This window comes from Vipera ursinii, assembly GCF_947247035.1.
Source record: "Vipera ursinii genome assembly, chromosome: 1".
Taxonomy (NCBI): domain Eukaryota; kingdom Metazoa; phylum Chordata; class Lepidosauria; order Squamata; family Viperidae; genus Vipera; species Vipera ursinii.
The window spans coordinates 264,883,388-264,899,540 of NC_139512.1; the positions used below are offsets into that span (position 1 = coordinate 264,883,388).

Consider the following 16,153-nt stretch of genomic DNA (forward strand, 5'->3'; position numbering starts at 1 on the left):
TTAGAACAATTAACCAGTGGAACAACCTGCCTCCAGAAGTGGTGAATGCTCCAACACTGGAAGTTTTTAAGAAGAGACTGGACAGCCATTTGTCTGAAATGGTATAGGGTTTCCTGCCTTAGCAGGGGGTTGGACTAGATGACCTCCAAGGTCCCTTCCAACTACTACCTCTTCTTCTTCTTCTTCTTCTTCTTCTTCTTCTTCTTCTTCTTCTTCTTCTTCTTCTTCTTATTATTATTATTATTATTATTATTATTATTATTATTATTATTATTATTATTATTATTATTATTATTATCTTTTATCACATGCAATTAACCAAGTAATATGAAGTATAAACATTCTTGCAATAATTCTATTTTCTCAACAGCTTTGTTTTTTCTATTTTTATATGTGAATACCAGTCTTGAATTAGCATCTTACCATCATTTAAAACAGCAAAACTAATTTCTGCTTATATCCCCTCCCCAGGTTTAATAACAGGTAATAGAGAGATGAAATTGAATGGCATGTATTTAAGTTCTTAAGTGGAGAATGATCTTTCCAGGCCAATTTTGTTCTCTGCAGTTTTCTTAGCATACAAACATTACACAAGGTGAATTCACTCCTAATTCCTCACCACTCAGAATATGTACTTTAGATAAGACTATCAAGAGGTTTAATTAATAGCTAGTGCCAAACATTTACCACACAACAGGCACAAAATATTGCTGCCTAACTAATAAAGTCAAGAATTACAAAAATGAGAGCATGTTAGGTACTTGCAGGCATTTAAAATCTCTTTTAAATGAAGTTTCTAAATTTGCAACTCAACCAAAAAATTTGTTAATATGAGTAGTTAACTTACTGCATTGTGTGATTTTCTGTATATTAGATGTTATGCGTTGGGCCAACTGGTTAGCATCCCCAGCAGTGTTTGCATTATACGCCATGGTGTATTATAATCCCACTAAAGTCATAGAGTTCAGGGACCACTAAGCAACTCCACCTGAAAATAAAGAAACACAGTTTAAGGACTTATACACAATGAGGAATTGTGCTTAGAACCCACATTAACTAAGTCCTTTCTAAAAAAAGAATTTGAAATAAAAGCAAAAGAGAAAAGGTGACAGATGGGAACAACAGGGAAAGTTTAAAGTTTGACATTAAAAAAACAAAATAAATAAAAGTTACTTCCAACTCTCTTCAATATCAATACCATTATATAATAAAATGAACTCTCATTTTACTTTAACAAAAGATACAAAGTTAAAAATATAAAGATAATCAAATAACAGCAACAATATGCATCATAAACTTAATTTGAATAAAACATATAACCCATATACACATCATAAAAAGGTAAAGGTAAAGGTTCCCCCGCACATGCATGCTAGTCGTTTCCAACTCTAGGGGCCGGTGCTCATCTCCGTTTCAAAGACAAAGTGCCAGCGCTTGTCCAAGGACGGCCGGCATGACTAGACGCCAAAGGCGCACAGAACGCTGTTACCTTCCCACCAGAGTGGTCCCTATTTTTCTACTTGCATTTTTACATGCTTTCGAACTGCTAGGTTGGCAGAAGCTGGGACGAGTAACAGGCGCTCACTCTGTTACGCAGCACTTGGGATTCCACCCACCAAACTGCCGACCTTCTGATCGACACGCTCAGTGTCCTAACCCACTGAGCCACTGCGTCCCTATACACATCATATTTTCATTCAAAAAATACACATTACTAGATATTTCTACAATAAAAATCTATAACAGACACCCTCCACTTTCAGATTAGCCAAAATATAAACACCTAGGATATAAATGTTTATCTATCAATCCCCAACAATACACATTTCTATAATCAGGACAACCAAATCCTTTTTGAAATCAGTAACAGATACACAAATATACATCTGCATAACCAGAATGCCAAATATTACAGTTGGGTTTCCATATAAAAAATATGGTTCAATGCTAGCTTTAACATTTTTAAAAGAAATATTAAATTCCCATTTTAGTTTATTTTTCACATGATTCTATATGGTTTGTTTTTGGTAGGCTTCCCATTTCTTCTGAAAGATTTGCTTTCATTTTGGCATTTGCAACCCTAAGGAGGAATGAAAGCTTAGCAAGGAAGGAGAGAGTTCAGGAGAATGAGACATTGAGGACAATTAAGGCATTCAGCAAAACCCAAAAGAATCACACTAATAAAGAAGGACAGGTAGATGGGGAAGGAAGACACAACTCTGAAAAACTCTCTATGCAGAGAAGACCCACACATTTCTATACAAAGACGCACTTGAAGAAATACACATCTAACACAGATTGAATTTATCAAAGAGAGATTCAGTTTAGAACTAAGAAGAAATTTTCTCGCAGTGCCTCCAGAAGTTGTGGATGCTTATATACTGGAGACTTTTAAGAAGAGATTGGGCAGCCATTTGTCTGGAATGATATAAGGCAATGATGGCGAACCTTTTAGAGACCAAGTGCCCAAAAACTGCTGCTGCCCCCACCCCACCCTGCCTGCAGGGCCACCCACCGCCTCCACCATCCGCCAGAGACTGCCCAGGTGGCCCAGCAGCACCATGGTGGCCACACCCTCTGCCCGCGCCCTGCAACATCTGCATGTGGCGGGGCATGAGGGTGGAGTCTTGTCTCTGCTGCCCGGCTTCCATGTCCTTGGCTGTGCTGCTCTATGCGGGCCACAGGGGTGACTCTCCTCCAGGGGGCTGCTGGTGAGGTGGGGGCCACATGGGAGGCGGGGCTGGGGCAACGGTGTGTGTGCCCACAGAGAGGGCTCTGAGTGCCGCCTCTGGTATGTGTGCCATAGGTTCGCTACCACTGATATTAGGTCTCCTGCTACAACAGAGGGTTGTAGCAGAAAACTTCCAAGATCCCTACCAACACTGTTATTCTGTATTCTCCATCAATCTTCCCCAAACTGTTATCTTCCAGGTTCACTGAATTATATAACATTCAGATATCATGAAGCATAAAAGAGAGCAGAATTGTTTTTGCCAATTTCAAGAAGGTTTATCTCTGCAAACGTACCAGTTTGGTGACCGTAAAAAGCTTTGCTAAAACCTATTTGCCAGATGTAGGGTTTTTTTTAATGAAAACATGTCAAGAAGTAGCTGAGATACTTCTAAGAAAGCATAAGACCGATGATCAGAATTAGGTAGCCTTCCACCCAATTTTAAAGAAACATAGCAGAAGCCACTATAGTGATACAAGCTGCCGTTTTTCAAACCTATTTTTAAGTTCTTTTTCAATTCCTTTTACTACGATGCCATCTTTGGTAGTATTTCCTCTTTCTCTGCTTTCAGTCTTTAGCATTTTCTGCAGAATTGGCTTATGGAGATAAAATAAGTTTCCCACAGACTTATTGAACTCATTAGATCAACGTTTCCTTCATCCTAGTGCAGGGGTCCTCAAACCTGGCCACTTTAAGACTTGTGGACTTCAACTCCCAGAATTCCCCAGCCAGCATGTCTTAAAGTGGCCAAGTTTGAGGACCCCTGTCCTAGTGTATTAGATATTAATCTCAAAAAATCAACAGGTCTTCTTTAAAAACACAAATATTTTTTTCTGAAATAAAACCAACCACCACCATCCTATCATCCCATTTCCTTTTGGGGTAAGCAACATATAGTAAGGTGAAGAAATGAAAACCTGTGGTATAGAAAGCAGAAGAAATAAAAATATACATATAACAAACATGTGGTATATACAAACATCCTTCACTGTGCCTCTCTATACCTTTCTAACTTTGCAGATCACTCATTTCCACTATATCCATTCACCATTTTAATACAACAGGTTTTTTCCGTTCGATCTTTGGACTTCCCATCTCCATCATTTTCAAGAACTCAAAAAATTTCAGCTTTCCCAGTCTCCCTCTCCCTCTCCAACAACTAGGTACTTCTTCCATTTATTTGTTATGAGAGTTAATCATTCATTCAGTATCCTTGATCAAACCACTTCTTCTATATGGTCACTTTACACATTCATTCAGCTTCCATTCATTCTTGATCTACTTCTGGTTTTACTACTCCGTTCTTAAGTGCACTCAATTTACTTCTACATTTCTCCTGACATGCTCCACTGCTCCTTTCATTTAACAGAAGAAGCAGAAGTAGGCTTTCTTAGGCCTATTTGCAATTATTTTGACAAACATTCATTCCTCACCAGGGATTACACACTTGATTGTGTGCCGTTAAGTCAGTCTTGATTCTTAAATGACCACATAGGTTTCCTCCATGATGGATTACTTGTATGTCTTACAACAGGGGTCTTCAAACTTGGCCCTTGTATGACTTGTGGACTTTTCCCATAATTCATCATTCAGCAGGTCGTGTACCACCTGCCAGGTGCCAATGTACCACAGGTGGTATCCGTACCACTGGCTGAAAAGCCCTGCTCTAGTTCAACAAATGTGGAGTAAACTTTCTCACGTTGATACATATCTCAGTGCCTAACACCTTATTTCCCAACCGTTGCTCTCTGCCTTTCACTCAGTGAAAGATTGTGAGGAGGCCAGTCCCAGTATAAACAAGTCCATTGGCAATTCAAGTTATAAATCACAATTCAGCACAGAGGCCACGAAATCTAGGACAAAGCATATCAAATCATCCAAAGAGGTTCTGACTCAATATAATGAAGCTTATAAATTCCTTCTGCAGTTTCCAAGTTTTTGCATTTATCCCAAAATTAGCATAAGGATTCCTTACTAAAGTCTGTATAGTTCTCGCTTCTTAGATCTTTGATCATCACAGCTGTGTGGGCCTTGATAACATCATAATTCCACTTGATGTCTTCTCAGACATATTTAACAAACTAATCCTCCATTCCTTTTGCATTTACTCTTGCTACATTTCCATGCTGGCTCAGGAATTCTGGGAGTTGAAGTCCATGAGTCATAAAAGAGCCAAGATTGCCTACCCCTGGTATAGGGGGACAGTAGCAACATACTTCTGATTGTCAGACATGAATCCAGTCTTTGCACACCTAAAACAAGTTGCACAGCCCTTCTGTAAGCAGCCCATATCTACATTTTAAGGTTTTTTCAGGTGTACCATGTACACTTGCAGCCTTTCAGCATTTTGATAACACGATCTTTTTTCAAATCTGATTAATAATTCTTTCAGAATGAAGACAAATACAGTCTAAGAAAGGAAATCTGGAATAAAAGTAGGCACTTGTTAAATCCATAAAATCGTGTTTCCACCAGGTTTTAATACTGTATGTAACATTCCAGAATTCTCAGAAAAAAGTCTAATAAGATCACTGGAGCAATTCAGCAAATTACCTGAGTAAAATAAGTGCACTTTAAAAATATTCATTTTAGCTTAATTATTACAAAGAACTCTTCAACTAAATGATTATACAACAACCAGGAGCATCACAAATACATTGTTTCCAGTTAGCTATCCAAAAGCTGGGATTAGGTTCAGATTTTATTTTAGTTAAAAGAAAGCAACTAAGATATTTTAACTAAGAATAATAGAATTGGGAGGGATATTGGAGATTTTCTAGTCCCTGCTCAAGCAGGAGACTTTACACTATTCCAGACAAATGGCTGTCCAATCTCTTCTTAAAAACTCCAATGATGGAGCACCCACAAGCTCTGGAGGGAAGCCATGTCACTGATATTTTGTTGATGGATTATCTTACAAATATACTGGGAAATGTTAAAGTCACAGATTTATGTTTTAATATTCAGGCACTAGCCCAGACATGTCAAAGTCGCGACATCACGTGATGTCATATCAGAACTTTTTCCCATTGCCGGCAATGGGATGGGCGCGGTTTCTGCGTGACGCTCCGGCCCGCGGGACGGCAGTTTGACACCCTTGCACTAGCCTTTTCTGAACTTAAAGAGAGCTTATAAAGTTCAACTGGCAAATACACTGGATGGTTGCCTTGCTGTGAATGGAAAGGCAGCTTCCATTAATGGGGGGAGTTGAGATCTTACAGAAGTTTCCCTTTGAAGATTGACAGGAATGTGACATCTCTGCCAATATCCCTGTAAACACTTACATTTTCCATGATACTCTGGGTGATATCATCAACCCTCTTCAGAGGTCCTCCTCCAAGAGGAGGATATCTACTACATTCATGGGTCTCAACTTAAGTCAAATGTAGATACTACTCCGTGGCTGACATTATACATACCATAGTGCAGGAGGTGGCCCATTGGGTGGGCGTGGCCCATTGGGTGGGTGTGGTTGTGGTGGTAACAGCAGATTGGATGGGACTAAAAAGTTCAATCAATTTCAACTTTGCAAGATTCCCCCCCAAGTTTAAATTGATTGATTGATTGAACCTTTTTTTTGCACATGGCAGCAGAGGCCTAAAATGAAAAGGTTTTATAAAACCCAGCTGAAGACCTAGGACTGGATCAACGGTGTGCGTGCCCACAGAAGAGGGCTCTGCATGCCGCCTGTGGCATGCGTGCCATAGGTTTGCCACCACGGCCATAGTGTAATGCCATTGTTCATTTATTTGCACTTTGCTAAATAAATTCCAGTTGGCTGGTTTGCCCATAACACATGACTCTATAAATCGTGCATTATAAATCCATATGGGCGGATTCACACCAAGCTAAATTCAAATTATAACCACATTATAATTTAATATCATTTAATGAAAACAGCCATTGTTGCAAACTGCAAGACTGATTGCACAATCAGCAGAAATTCACACACCTTCCTTGGTGTCCTATTATTCAATGGTACTCAAATCAAGAATTGCTATCTATTTTTTTTAAAAAAAATATTAATATTAGTTATACTGCTGATGAGAAAATGTGTAAACAGCAATATACACATTTTCAACAGAGGGGTTTATTCAAATAACTAGTTGAGTTGCCAAACTAAGCCTTGATCTTGCCAATACTTAAGTATTTACCTAAATATTTTGAAACATTCCTTCAATTTCAAAAAGCATCTCAGCAAAAGTGAACTGAAATTTCTCTTCCACTCAGATTTTAAAAAAATTAAACAAAAAGCCCTCAAAAGACTACAAATTAAAAGAGGGTAAAATCATATGGAGGATGATTACCTGCATCTTTTCTAACCTGTTTTTCTACTAAGGAAGCTATGAGCAACTCTTCTGGTCAATCCAGCATTCAGTTCCCACACAGGGAGGATGCTGTTCAGCCCTTCCAGAAATTAGCACTGAGAAACTTACTGCTTCTGATCCTAGAAGATGCATTCATTACTACTATTTATATATATTATACTATATACAGTATAATACGTAGATATATATATATACTATGTAACACACACATATATATGTATACATAGACACACACCCAAACATATATAGGCATATTTACACATATGCTTACACACCCTGCCTTATTGTTAAAACATAACAAACAACACAATACATTAAAAACAAAGGCTTATTAAGTTTGTCGAGCTAGTTTAGGAGCTATTGACCACCTTCTACCATGATTTGGTTTAATCTCCTCTTAAAAACAATAAGGCTTCCACCACCACAGCATTTTTCCCCCAAACACAAGGGTTAAGTTAATCATGGGTCACATGCTTAATTAGAAATTTATAATAGGGGCTGGGCTTGCATATCATAAATACAGTTGGGTTCAAATGCATTGGTGTTCCAATATGTCAACTATGTCCAATTATTAATTTTAAATCTGTGAATTAATAAGTGAACTAGAGTTTCCCCCCCCCCTCCAAGAACTCTTTCACCCAGCAGCCTCTTTCAGCACTTTCTAACCTTCTACCCATTGACAGATGTGCACATTAACACTCAAGAGAGAGTCATGCAGACTTTCAAAATCACCCTGTTTTGGGTAGAGACAGAAGAGGCAGGAGGAGGAGATCAAACTTCATTCTTTGCAGTCCAGACTGGAAACAGTTAATTCCAAGGAAGAACCAAACAGTCTGATTAACAGTATTCTTGCAAAGATGAAAGTTACAACAGAAGAATACCAGTGAGTACTCTACATTCAGATGAGATACCTATATATATAAACAATGCAAAACAGAATTGTTCTGTTTCCTGCTAGTAGTCTTGTCTCTTTAAGGCAATCTGCATCTGTTACCTGACTTAGTAACTAATTCTTATCAGTGTGGAAAATAATGGCAGGGAGGGTCAAAGATACCTATCTCATTTCTTTCAACATCCTCCAATTGCATAGTTCTTTGTCCTTCCAAGTCACACCACTTTTCCAAACAAGGTTCATTTAACACGCCACATGATGGCATGGTTTGTGAACCCAGGCAACTGCAATTAACCAGGGTTAAACAAACCAAAAGCCCTACCTACATATGACAGGGTAGCTGTATTTAACTAAGAGGAGTCCGATTCACTTAAAACTGAGGAGTGCTGGCCTTTTCACGGCTGATTGATCATGTGCCATTGACCATGTGCCATCATGAGTGTTTCCCACTCCTGGGGGATCACATACATTTAGCAAGATTTTTCTCCATTTCTTTGACCTTTCTATACCAACAATGTATTCCACAGCAAACGTCTATAAGTTTGCTTCAGCAGCAGCAGCAGAGACTTTAACAGCAGTGGCAACTTACTACAAGAACTCAAGACTCCCGCGTAATACCCATACACGGATGTATGTTTTCGCACACGCTCAATACTGCTTTCCCTTCCTCCGAAGGCTTTTAACCCATAAAGAACCACATTTTTTCCTACATTATCACCATCACATGACTGCTCCACCCAGAGAAACGAGGCGCTGAGAAAAGCCAGAAAGGAAGGGGCTTATTTATTTTTTTTTAATCCCATTTATATCCCGCCCTTCTCCGAAGACTCAGGGAGGCTTACAATCTAAGCACAAATCAAGGTGCCCTGGCCTGGCGGTCAACCACACGGGCTTCCGCACTTCTCAGGCACCCGCACCTCGCAATCAATTCCCTTCGCTCCTCGCCCCCCCAGGGATGCTGCAAAACAACAACAACAACAAAAACCCACGTCTCGGCAGCGCAGAGCCGTCGGGGGACAGAGCTGGCTCTCCCGTTCAAGCAGGAAGAGGAGGCGGAATTCCACAGCATCGGGAGGAAATCAAGGGCAGGAAAAACGGAGGAGGGCCGGGCAGAGTCTTCGCCCGCCGGGAGGATAAACCCCGAGAGGAAAGCGCAGGAGCCAAACGTATCCAAGGAGCACCGCCAGGGGGGAGGGAGGGGGAGCAGGATCGGCAAAGCGCGGGGGCTACTTGAGGAAGGAGGACTGCGGGCTCAGACTAACCTCGACACACACACACCCTCCAATGTAAGGGCAAATGCGGAACTACCGGCCAGCGCAAGCAGCCTCGGTGTTCAGCTAGAACAGTGTTTCCCAACCTTAGGAACTTGAAGATGCGTGGACTTCAACTCCCAGAATTCCCCAGCCAGCTATGCTGGCTGGGGAATTCTGGGAGTTGAAGTCCACGCATCTTCAAGTTCCGAAGGTTGGGAAACGCTGAGCTAGAAAACTGGGCCCAGCGCAGTCTTCGCCTGTCTTGCCTCCCCCACCCACCACCACCACCCTTCCCCCGGGATTGCAGTAGTTCTGCACCGGGGCGGTGGCCACCTATGCTATGCTACGCCACGCACACAGCCCGCGAGGGAACGTGGGGAGGGGGCAGCAGAAGCAGGATACCCCACCCTCCTCCTCCTCCTCCTCTCAATCCGGCTGCACTAGTCGCCTCTTACCCCAAAGCCCGCAGCTTGTGTCCCTGGGAAGGGGGCGGCGGGGGGGAGAGAGAGAGATGAAGATGAAGATGAAAGCCAGCTGTCCGCCTTCCGGACTTGGATCGTCCGAGCGCTCAGCTGATCCGGCGGTGACGGCCACTCCCCTCAACCCAGCCCAGTTACTGCAGCAGCAGCAGCAGCAGCAGCATTCCCGGAAAAGGAGGAGATGGAAGCCATGCAAGGCCCCGCCTTTTTCTTTTCTTTTTCTCACTTCCCCTCCAAAAGACGCTTCACAGCTGACGTTTTCGGTCGGCTGCACCTGAGCCGGGAAAAAAAAACCAAACCCGTGTGGTTTACAAGTCCGCCCCCGTACAAATGGCTTGCGCGCACACCGGTTTCCCCCTTGGCTGTCTGGGACTCTGTCCTAATCGGTTGTTACAACAACGACGAACGACTAGGGTTACGTGTGGAAAAAGGCGGTGGAGGCAACTAAAAGTGTCTCCGCGGAATTCAAGTTGCCGCCAAGTGTCTTTGAGCTGCCGGATCCTTTAAAAAAAAAAAGTAAACGACGAAACATGACACTAGCGAAAGGTAATACAAATAGTACAGTGTGTGACTTCTGGGCCTTCCCTTCCTTCTTTTTTCTTTTGCTTGTGAGTAATTCTACGTTAAGGGACGTGGTGGCTCAGTGGGTTAGGATACTGAGCTTGTCGATCAGAAGGTCAGCAGTTTGGCGGATCGAATCCCGAGTGCCACGTAGCAGAGTGAGCGCCTGTTACTCGTCCCAGCTTCTGACAACCTAGCAGTTCGAAAGCATGTAAAAATGCAAGTAGAAAAATAGGGACCACTCCGGTGGGAAGGTAACAGCGTTCTGTGCGCCTTTGGCGTCTAGTCATGCCTGCCACATGACCACGGAGACGTCCTCGGACAAGCGCTGGCTCTTTGGCTTTGAAACGGAGATGAGCACCGGCCCCTAGAGTCGGAAACGACTAGCACGCATGTGCGGGGGAACCTTTACCTAATTCTACGTTGTCAAAGAACAGGATGTTTTTTTTCCTGCTGCTGTACAAAACGCCGTGCATCTCTAAATGCCAGAACAGTATGGCATTGTTAAACTTAAAACATATTCAATAAAACATTGTTTACTGTGCTGTGTGGTGTGTGTCGAGCCACCGAATCTTGTGCTGTATGCATTGGAACAGGTTTAGTGGGCCCCATTGGGCTGTCTTCCTTTTCTCGTGTCCTACAGTGAATGTAGGTCCCTGAAACAGGAATACAGGTGAGTCCTTAACTTACGACCGCAATTGAGCCCAAAATTTATGTTGCTAGGGGAGACAGTTCAGTGAGTTGTACCCCATTTTATGACCTTTTCCGCCACAGTTGTTAAGTGAATCACTGTGTTAAGTTAGTAATTTTGCTGGTCAGAAGGTCACAAAAGGTGATCTTATGACCCCTGTACACTGCAACCATCACAGATATGAGTCGGTTGCCAAGTATCTGAATTTTGTGGGGATGTTGCAATGGTCATAAGTGTGAAAAACAGTCATAGGTCACTTTCAATGTCGTGGTCACTGAACAGTAACTCTAAACTGTTGTAAGTCAACTACATGACAGCATCCTCCACTTGTTTGCAGCCCACTGGGAGGGCAACCACACAATCAGATGTGTCCCATTACAACTTTAATCATCCTTAAGTCTCTTCAAAAGTTATTTCCATATTTTCTCTTATACAAATCTTTTCAGAAGATTACTGCCTTGTTGCTGTAGGTCACGGGTGTCAAACTCGCCACCTCATGTGACATGGCACGACATAGCGTGACTTTTTTGGCATTGCCTGGGCTGGGCTGGGCGTGGCCAGCAGTTTGACACCCCTGCTGTAGGTGCTCTGTTAGCTACTGTTGATTTTAATTTAATTCATTTAAACAACTGTTTGAATACTTTGTATTTAAACAACTTACAAGTCCTTATATCTCATACAGTGATCTTAGGCAGCTCACAACAACCAGTAAAAATAGGATTAAAAGAAAACCTTTCCTATCAAAGGCCAGACCACCCAAACCACAGGTAGTCCGTGACTTACAGCATTTCATTTAGTGACCGTTCAAAGTTACAATGGAACTAAAAAAAGTGACTTATGATTATTTTTCACACTTACAACTGTAGTAGCATCCCCATAGTCACGTGATCAAAACTCAGATGCTTGGCAACTGATTCATATTTATGACGGTGGCAGGTTTTATGACTTTCTGACAAGCAAAGTCAATGAGCAAGCCAGGTTCACTTAACAACCATGCTACTAACTTAACAATTGCAGTGATCCGCTTAACGACTTGGCAAGAAAGGTCATAAACTAGGGCAAAATTCACTTAACAAATGTTTCACTTAGCAACAACAATTTTGGGCTCAACTTGTGTTCGTTAGTCAAGAGCTACCTGCATTAACTTTCAGACTCAACCGCAATCCTTGCCCAATGTTTGGGGGATGTGCCACATCTCCGCAACCTTTGGGAAGGTTAAACACCGGGTGTCTGACGTCAGGCCAGGTGGGGGGGGGCCTTCAGATCACAGGTGAGAGGCTGTTCCAAAGGGACCTTGATCATGCCCACCTTATCTGGCCTAATAGGATGGGCAGATACCCTTGGAGAAAGGCGGACCTGTAAATATCCTGCCTCTGCACTATGTAGGGCTTTAAAGACGATAAGGTAAAGGTAAAGGTTCCCCCGCAGATGCTTGCTAGTCATTTCCATCTCATCTCCGTTTCAAAGCCGAAGAGCCAGGGCTTGTCCGAGGACGTCTCCGTGGTCATTTGGCCGGCATGACTAGACGCCAAAGGCGCACGGAACGCTGTTACCTTCCCACCGTAGTGGTCCCTATTTTTCTACTTGCATTTTTATGTGCTTTCGAACTGCTAGGTTGGCAGAAGCTGGGACGAGTAACAGGCGCTCACTCTGTTACGCGGCACTCGGGATTCGACCCGCCAAACTGCTGACCTTCTGATCGACAAGCTCAGCATCCTAACCCACTGAGCCACCGTGTCCCTTTAAAGACAATAGCCAGCCTCATAAATCTACTCAGAAAGCAACTGGGAGCCAATTTAGCTCATGCAACAACAGTATAGCTCTGGCAAGCTGGGGGGCACCCTGAACTTCACATGCTACTGCTTTATGGATCAGTTGCAGTTTATGGGTGGTCTTCAAGAGTAGCCCTATGTAGAGCACATTGCAGTAGTCCAGTCGGAAAGTGACTAAGGCATGAACAACCATGAGCAAAGTGATCCAGGCATAAATGCGATTAACACTTTTAAGATGAATTTGTGCAAAGCTCCCCCACTTGGCTACAGCTGCTAACTGCTCTTTTGGCAGGAGCCATGAATGCAGGAAGACCCCAAAATTATACAGTTTTGTCCAGGGGAGTGTTAGTGTTACCCCAAACAGAGTCAGAGATATCACCAGTCCTGACTTGGGGAAGGAGGGCAAGACCCACAACGACTCCATCTTGCAATGGTTGACTTGCAGCTGATTTCTCCCCATCCAGTGCCTCCCACTCCCAACCCCCAGAGCTGATGCAGCAAGATAGCATGTTTGATGGTATTGAAAGCTGCAGAGAATCCAGAAGGGACGCATCACTCCCATCCAGAGCCCTCCAAAGGTCATCTCTCTCCTTCTGTCCTGGCCAGTTTTTACAGAGGCACGATAGAAAGCAATTTAACAAACTGCATCACTGTCTGGTTTGATGGCAGCAGTGCCTCAGATAGAAAGTCCATACAGAGAACGGTAAGACAGCCAAGAAGATCATAGGAAGCTCGCTCCCTGGTGTTCAGGATGCTGCTTATAAGTGCTCTGTGCTTAGACCTCAAAGCATTGTTAGAGACCCCACACACCCACTTCACCATCTGTTTCTGTTGCTCCCCTCTGGGAGGAGGTTTCGAAGTATTTATAGCAGGACTACCCAATTCTGTAATAGCTTTGTTCCCTATGCCATCCATCTGATAAACTTGCAAGATTCTTATCTCTTGCCATGCACATGTATACATAACCTGAACTACACTGTGTTGTTTCTCTGTGTCATATAATGTATGTGGGCATATGCATAATTCTGTATTTATTTATTTTTGTCCTATTTATATAGTGTATATCAGAGGTGGTGACCCTTTGAGAGCTGCATGCAATAAAATTTCATTTTAATGTGTGCCGATTAGTGTACATTAAAAGTGACAATAAAGTTATTATTCTATTTATTCTATTCCTGAATCCTGACTGCAAAATTTCTAAATAATATACTTCATATGGGGCCCTCTGAGCCTGGGAGACTCATGACCCTCTCAAAAATAAGTTAGCGTTTTTTGCATTCTTAGGTTAAAAAGCATTGAAGACTAAATATGATGGAATTTGTACTCTAAAATAGCTGAAGGTTACTCTGGGAAAGCTATTTTAATAGTTTTTGTTTTGTTTTTATATTGTTAAATTTTATATTATTTATAATTATTTATAAATTTTAAAATATTAAATTTTATTAAATCCAAATTCTTACAACTAAAATACTGGCGGGCAAATATTTTTAAGTAAAGTAGGGTAAATGCAGTGATTGTTGTTGTTAGCTGTGAAGTCGTGTCCAACCCATCGCGACCCTATGGACAATGTTCCTCCAGGCCTTCCTGTCCTCTACCATCTTCTGGAGTCCATTTAAGCTCACACCTACTGCTTCAGTGATTCCATCCAGCCACCTCTTTCTCTGTCGTCCCCTTCTTCTATTGCCCTCAATCTTTCCCAGCATTAGGCTCTTCTCCAGTGAGTCCTTCCTTCTCATTAGGTGGCCAAAGTATTTGAGTTTTAGCTTCAGGATCTGGGCTTCTAAAGAGCAGTCAGGGTTGATCTCCTCTAGGACTGACCGGTTTGATTGCCTTGCAGTCCAAGGGACTCGCAGGAGCCTTCTCCAGCACCATAGTTCAAAGGCCTCAATTCTTTGGCGCTCAGCCTTTTTTATGGTCCAACTTTCACTGCCATACATTGCAGCTGGGAAGACCATAGCCTTGACTATACACACTATTGTTCACATGGTGATGTCTCTGCTTTTTAGTGTGCTGTCTAGATTTGCCATGGCTTTCTTCCCGAGGAGCAAGCGTCTTTTAATTTCTTGGCTACAGTCCCCATCTGCAGTGATCTTGGAGCCCAGGAAAATAAAATCTGTCACTACCTCCATTTCTTCCCCATCTATTTGCCAGGAATTGAGAGGGCCGAATGCCGTGATCTTGGTTTACTTAATGTTAAGTTTCAACCCAACCTTTGCACTCTCCTTCTCCAACCGCAGCAAGAGGCTCTTTAGTTCTTCACTTTCTGCTGTTAGAGTGGTATGATCTGCATATCTTAGGTTGTTAATATTTCTTCCAGCAATCTTAATTCCAACTTTTGATTCATCTAGCCCTGCCTTTCTCATGATGTGCTCTGCATACAAGTTAAATAGGCAGGGCGGCCAGACTCCTTTCCCAATTTTGAACCAATCAGTGGTTCCGTGTCCAGTTCTCACTGTTGCTTCTTGGCCCACATATAGGTTTCTCAAGAGACAAATAAGATGGCCTGGTACGCCTATCTCTTTAAGAACTTGCCACAGTTTGTTATGATCCACACAATCAAAGGCTTTAGCATAGTCAATGAAGCAGAAGTAGATGTTTTTCTGGAACTCTCTAGCTTTCTCCATGACCCAGTGTATGTTGGCAATTTGATCTCTAGTTCCTCTGCCTCTTTGAAATCCTGCCTGTACTTCATTCTTACAGTGATACAAACTGGTATTTAAACCCTGTTAAGCACGTTGGTTCTTGAATTTTCATGATGGCTTCATAGACTGTGTTACAATTATCACGTTGGCCACCAGATGGCAGACTGACAATATCAATAAGCTGATTTCAGTCATCGTGTTTGGATTTGTTTCCTAAAGCATTTAGAAATGTTATACTGGTGATCTTTGATTTACGACTATAATTGAGCCCAAGATTTCTGTTGCTAAGGGAGACAATTGTTAAGTGACTTTTGTCCTATTTTACGACCTTTCTTGCACTGCACTTGTTAATTTAGTAATACGCTTGTTAAGTAAATCAGGTTTCACCATTGACTTTGCTTGTCAGAAGGTTGCAAAAGAGGATCGCATGACCCCGGGACACTGCAACTGTCATAAATATGAGTCAGTTGCTAATTTCTGAATTTTGATCGCATGACTGTGGGGATGCTGCAACGGTCGTAAATGTGAAAAATGGTCATAAGTCACTTTTTCCAGAGCCATTGTAACTTTGAACGGTCACTAAACGAACTGTTGTAAGTTGAGGATTACCAGGCTACTGGGGCTTTCTAATCTTATTCCTAATTTATTTAACACATTACTAACTTACCCTATTATGGATTGAAATCCATATACAAAATAAATGTGGAGAGATTACGGTAAGAATAATCTTACAATTATAAGAACAATGGGATAACAGAGTTGGAAGGGACCTTGGAGGTCTTCTAGTCCAGCCCTCTGCTCAAC

General features: G+C 42.2%; 1 protein-coding gene across 1 annotated transcript in view; it reads right to left on the reverse strand.

Moving 5' to 3' along the window:
- The window catches only part of STX7 (syntaxin 7), a 44,814-nt gene extending 34,942 nt beyond the window's left edge, over positions 1-9,872 (reverse strand). Inside the window, exons 1-2 of the mRNA XM_083348047.1 lie at positions 9,660-9,872; positions 848-988 (exon numbers count right to left, since the gene is read on the reverse strand). Coding sequence (XP_083204173.1) covers positions 848-932 — 85 coding nt within the window. The 5' untranslated portion in view covers positions 933-988; positions 9,660-9,872. The remainder of the gene's footprint in view (positions 1-847; positions 989-9,659) is intronic.
- Positions 9,873-16,153: the final 6,281 nt, after the last annotated feature.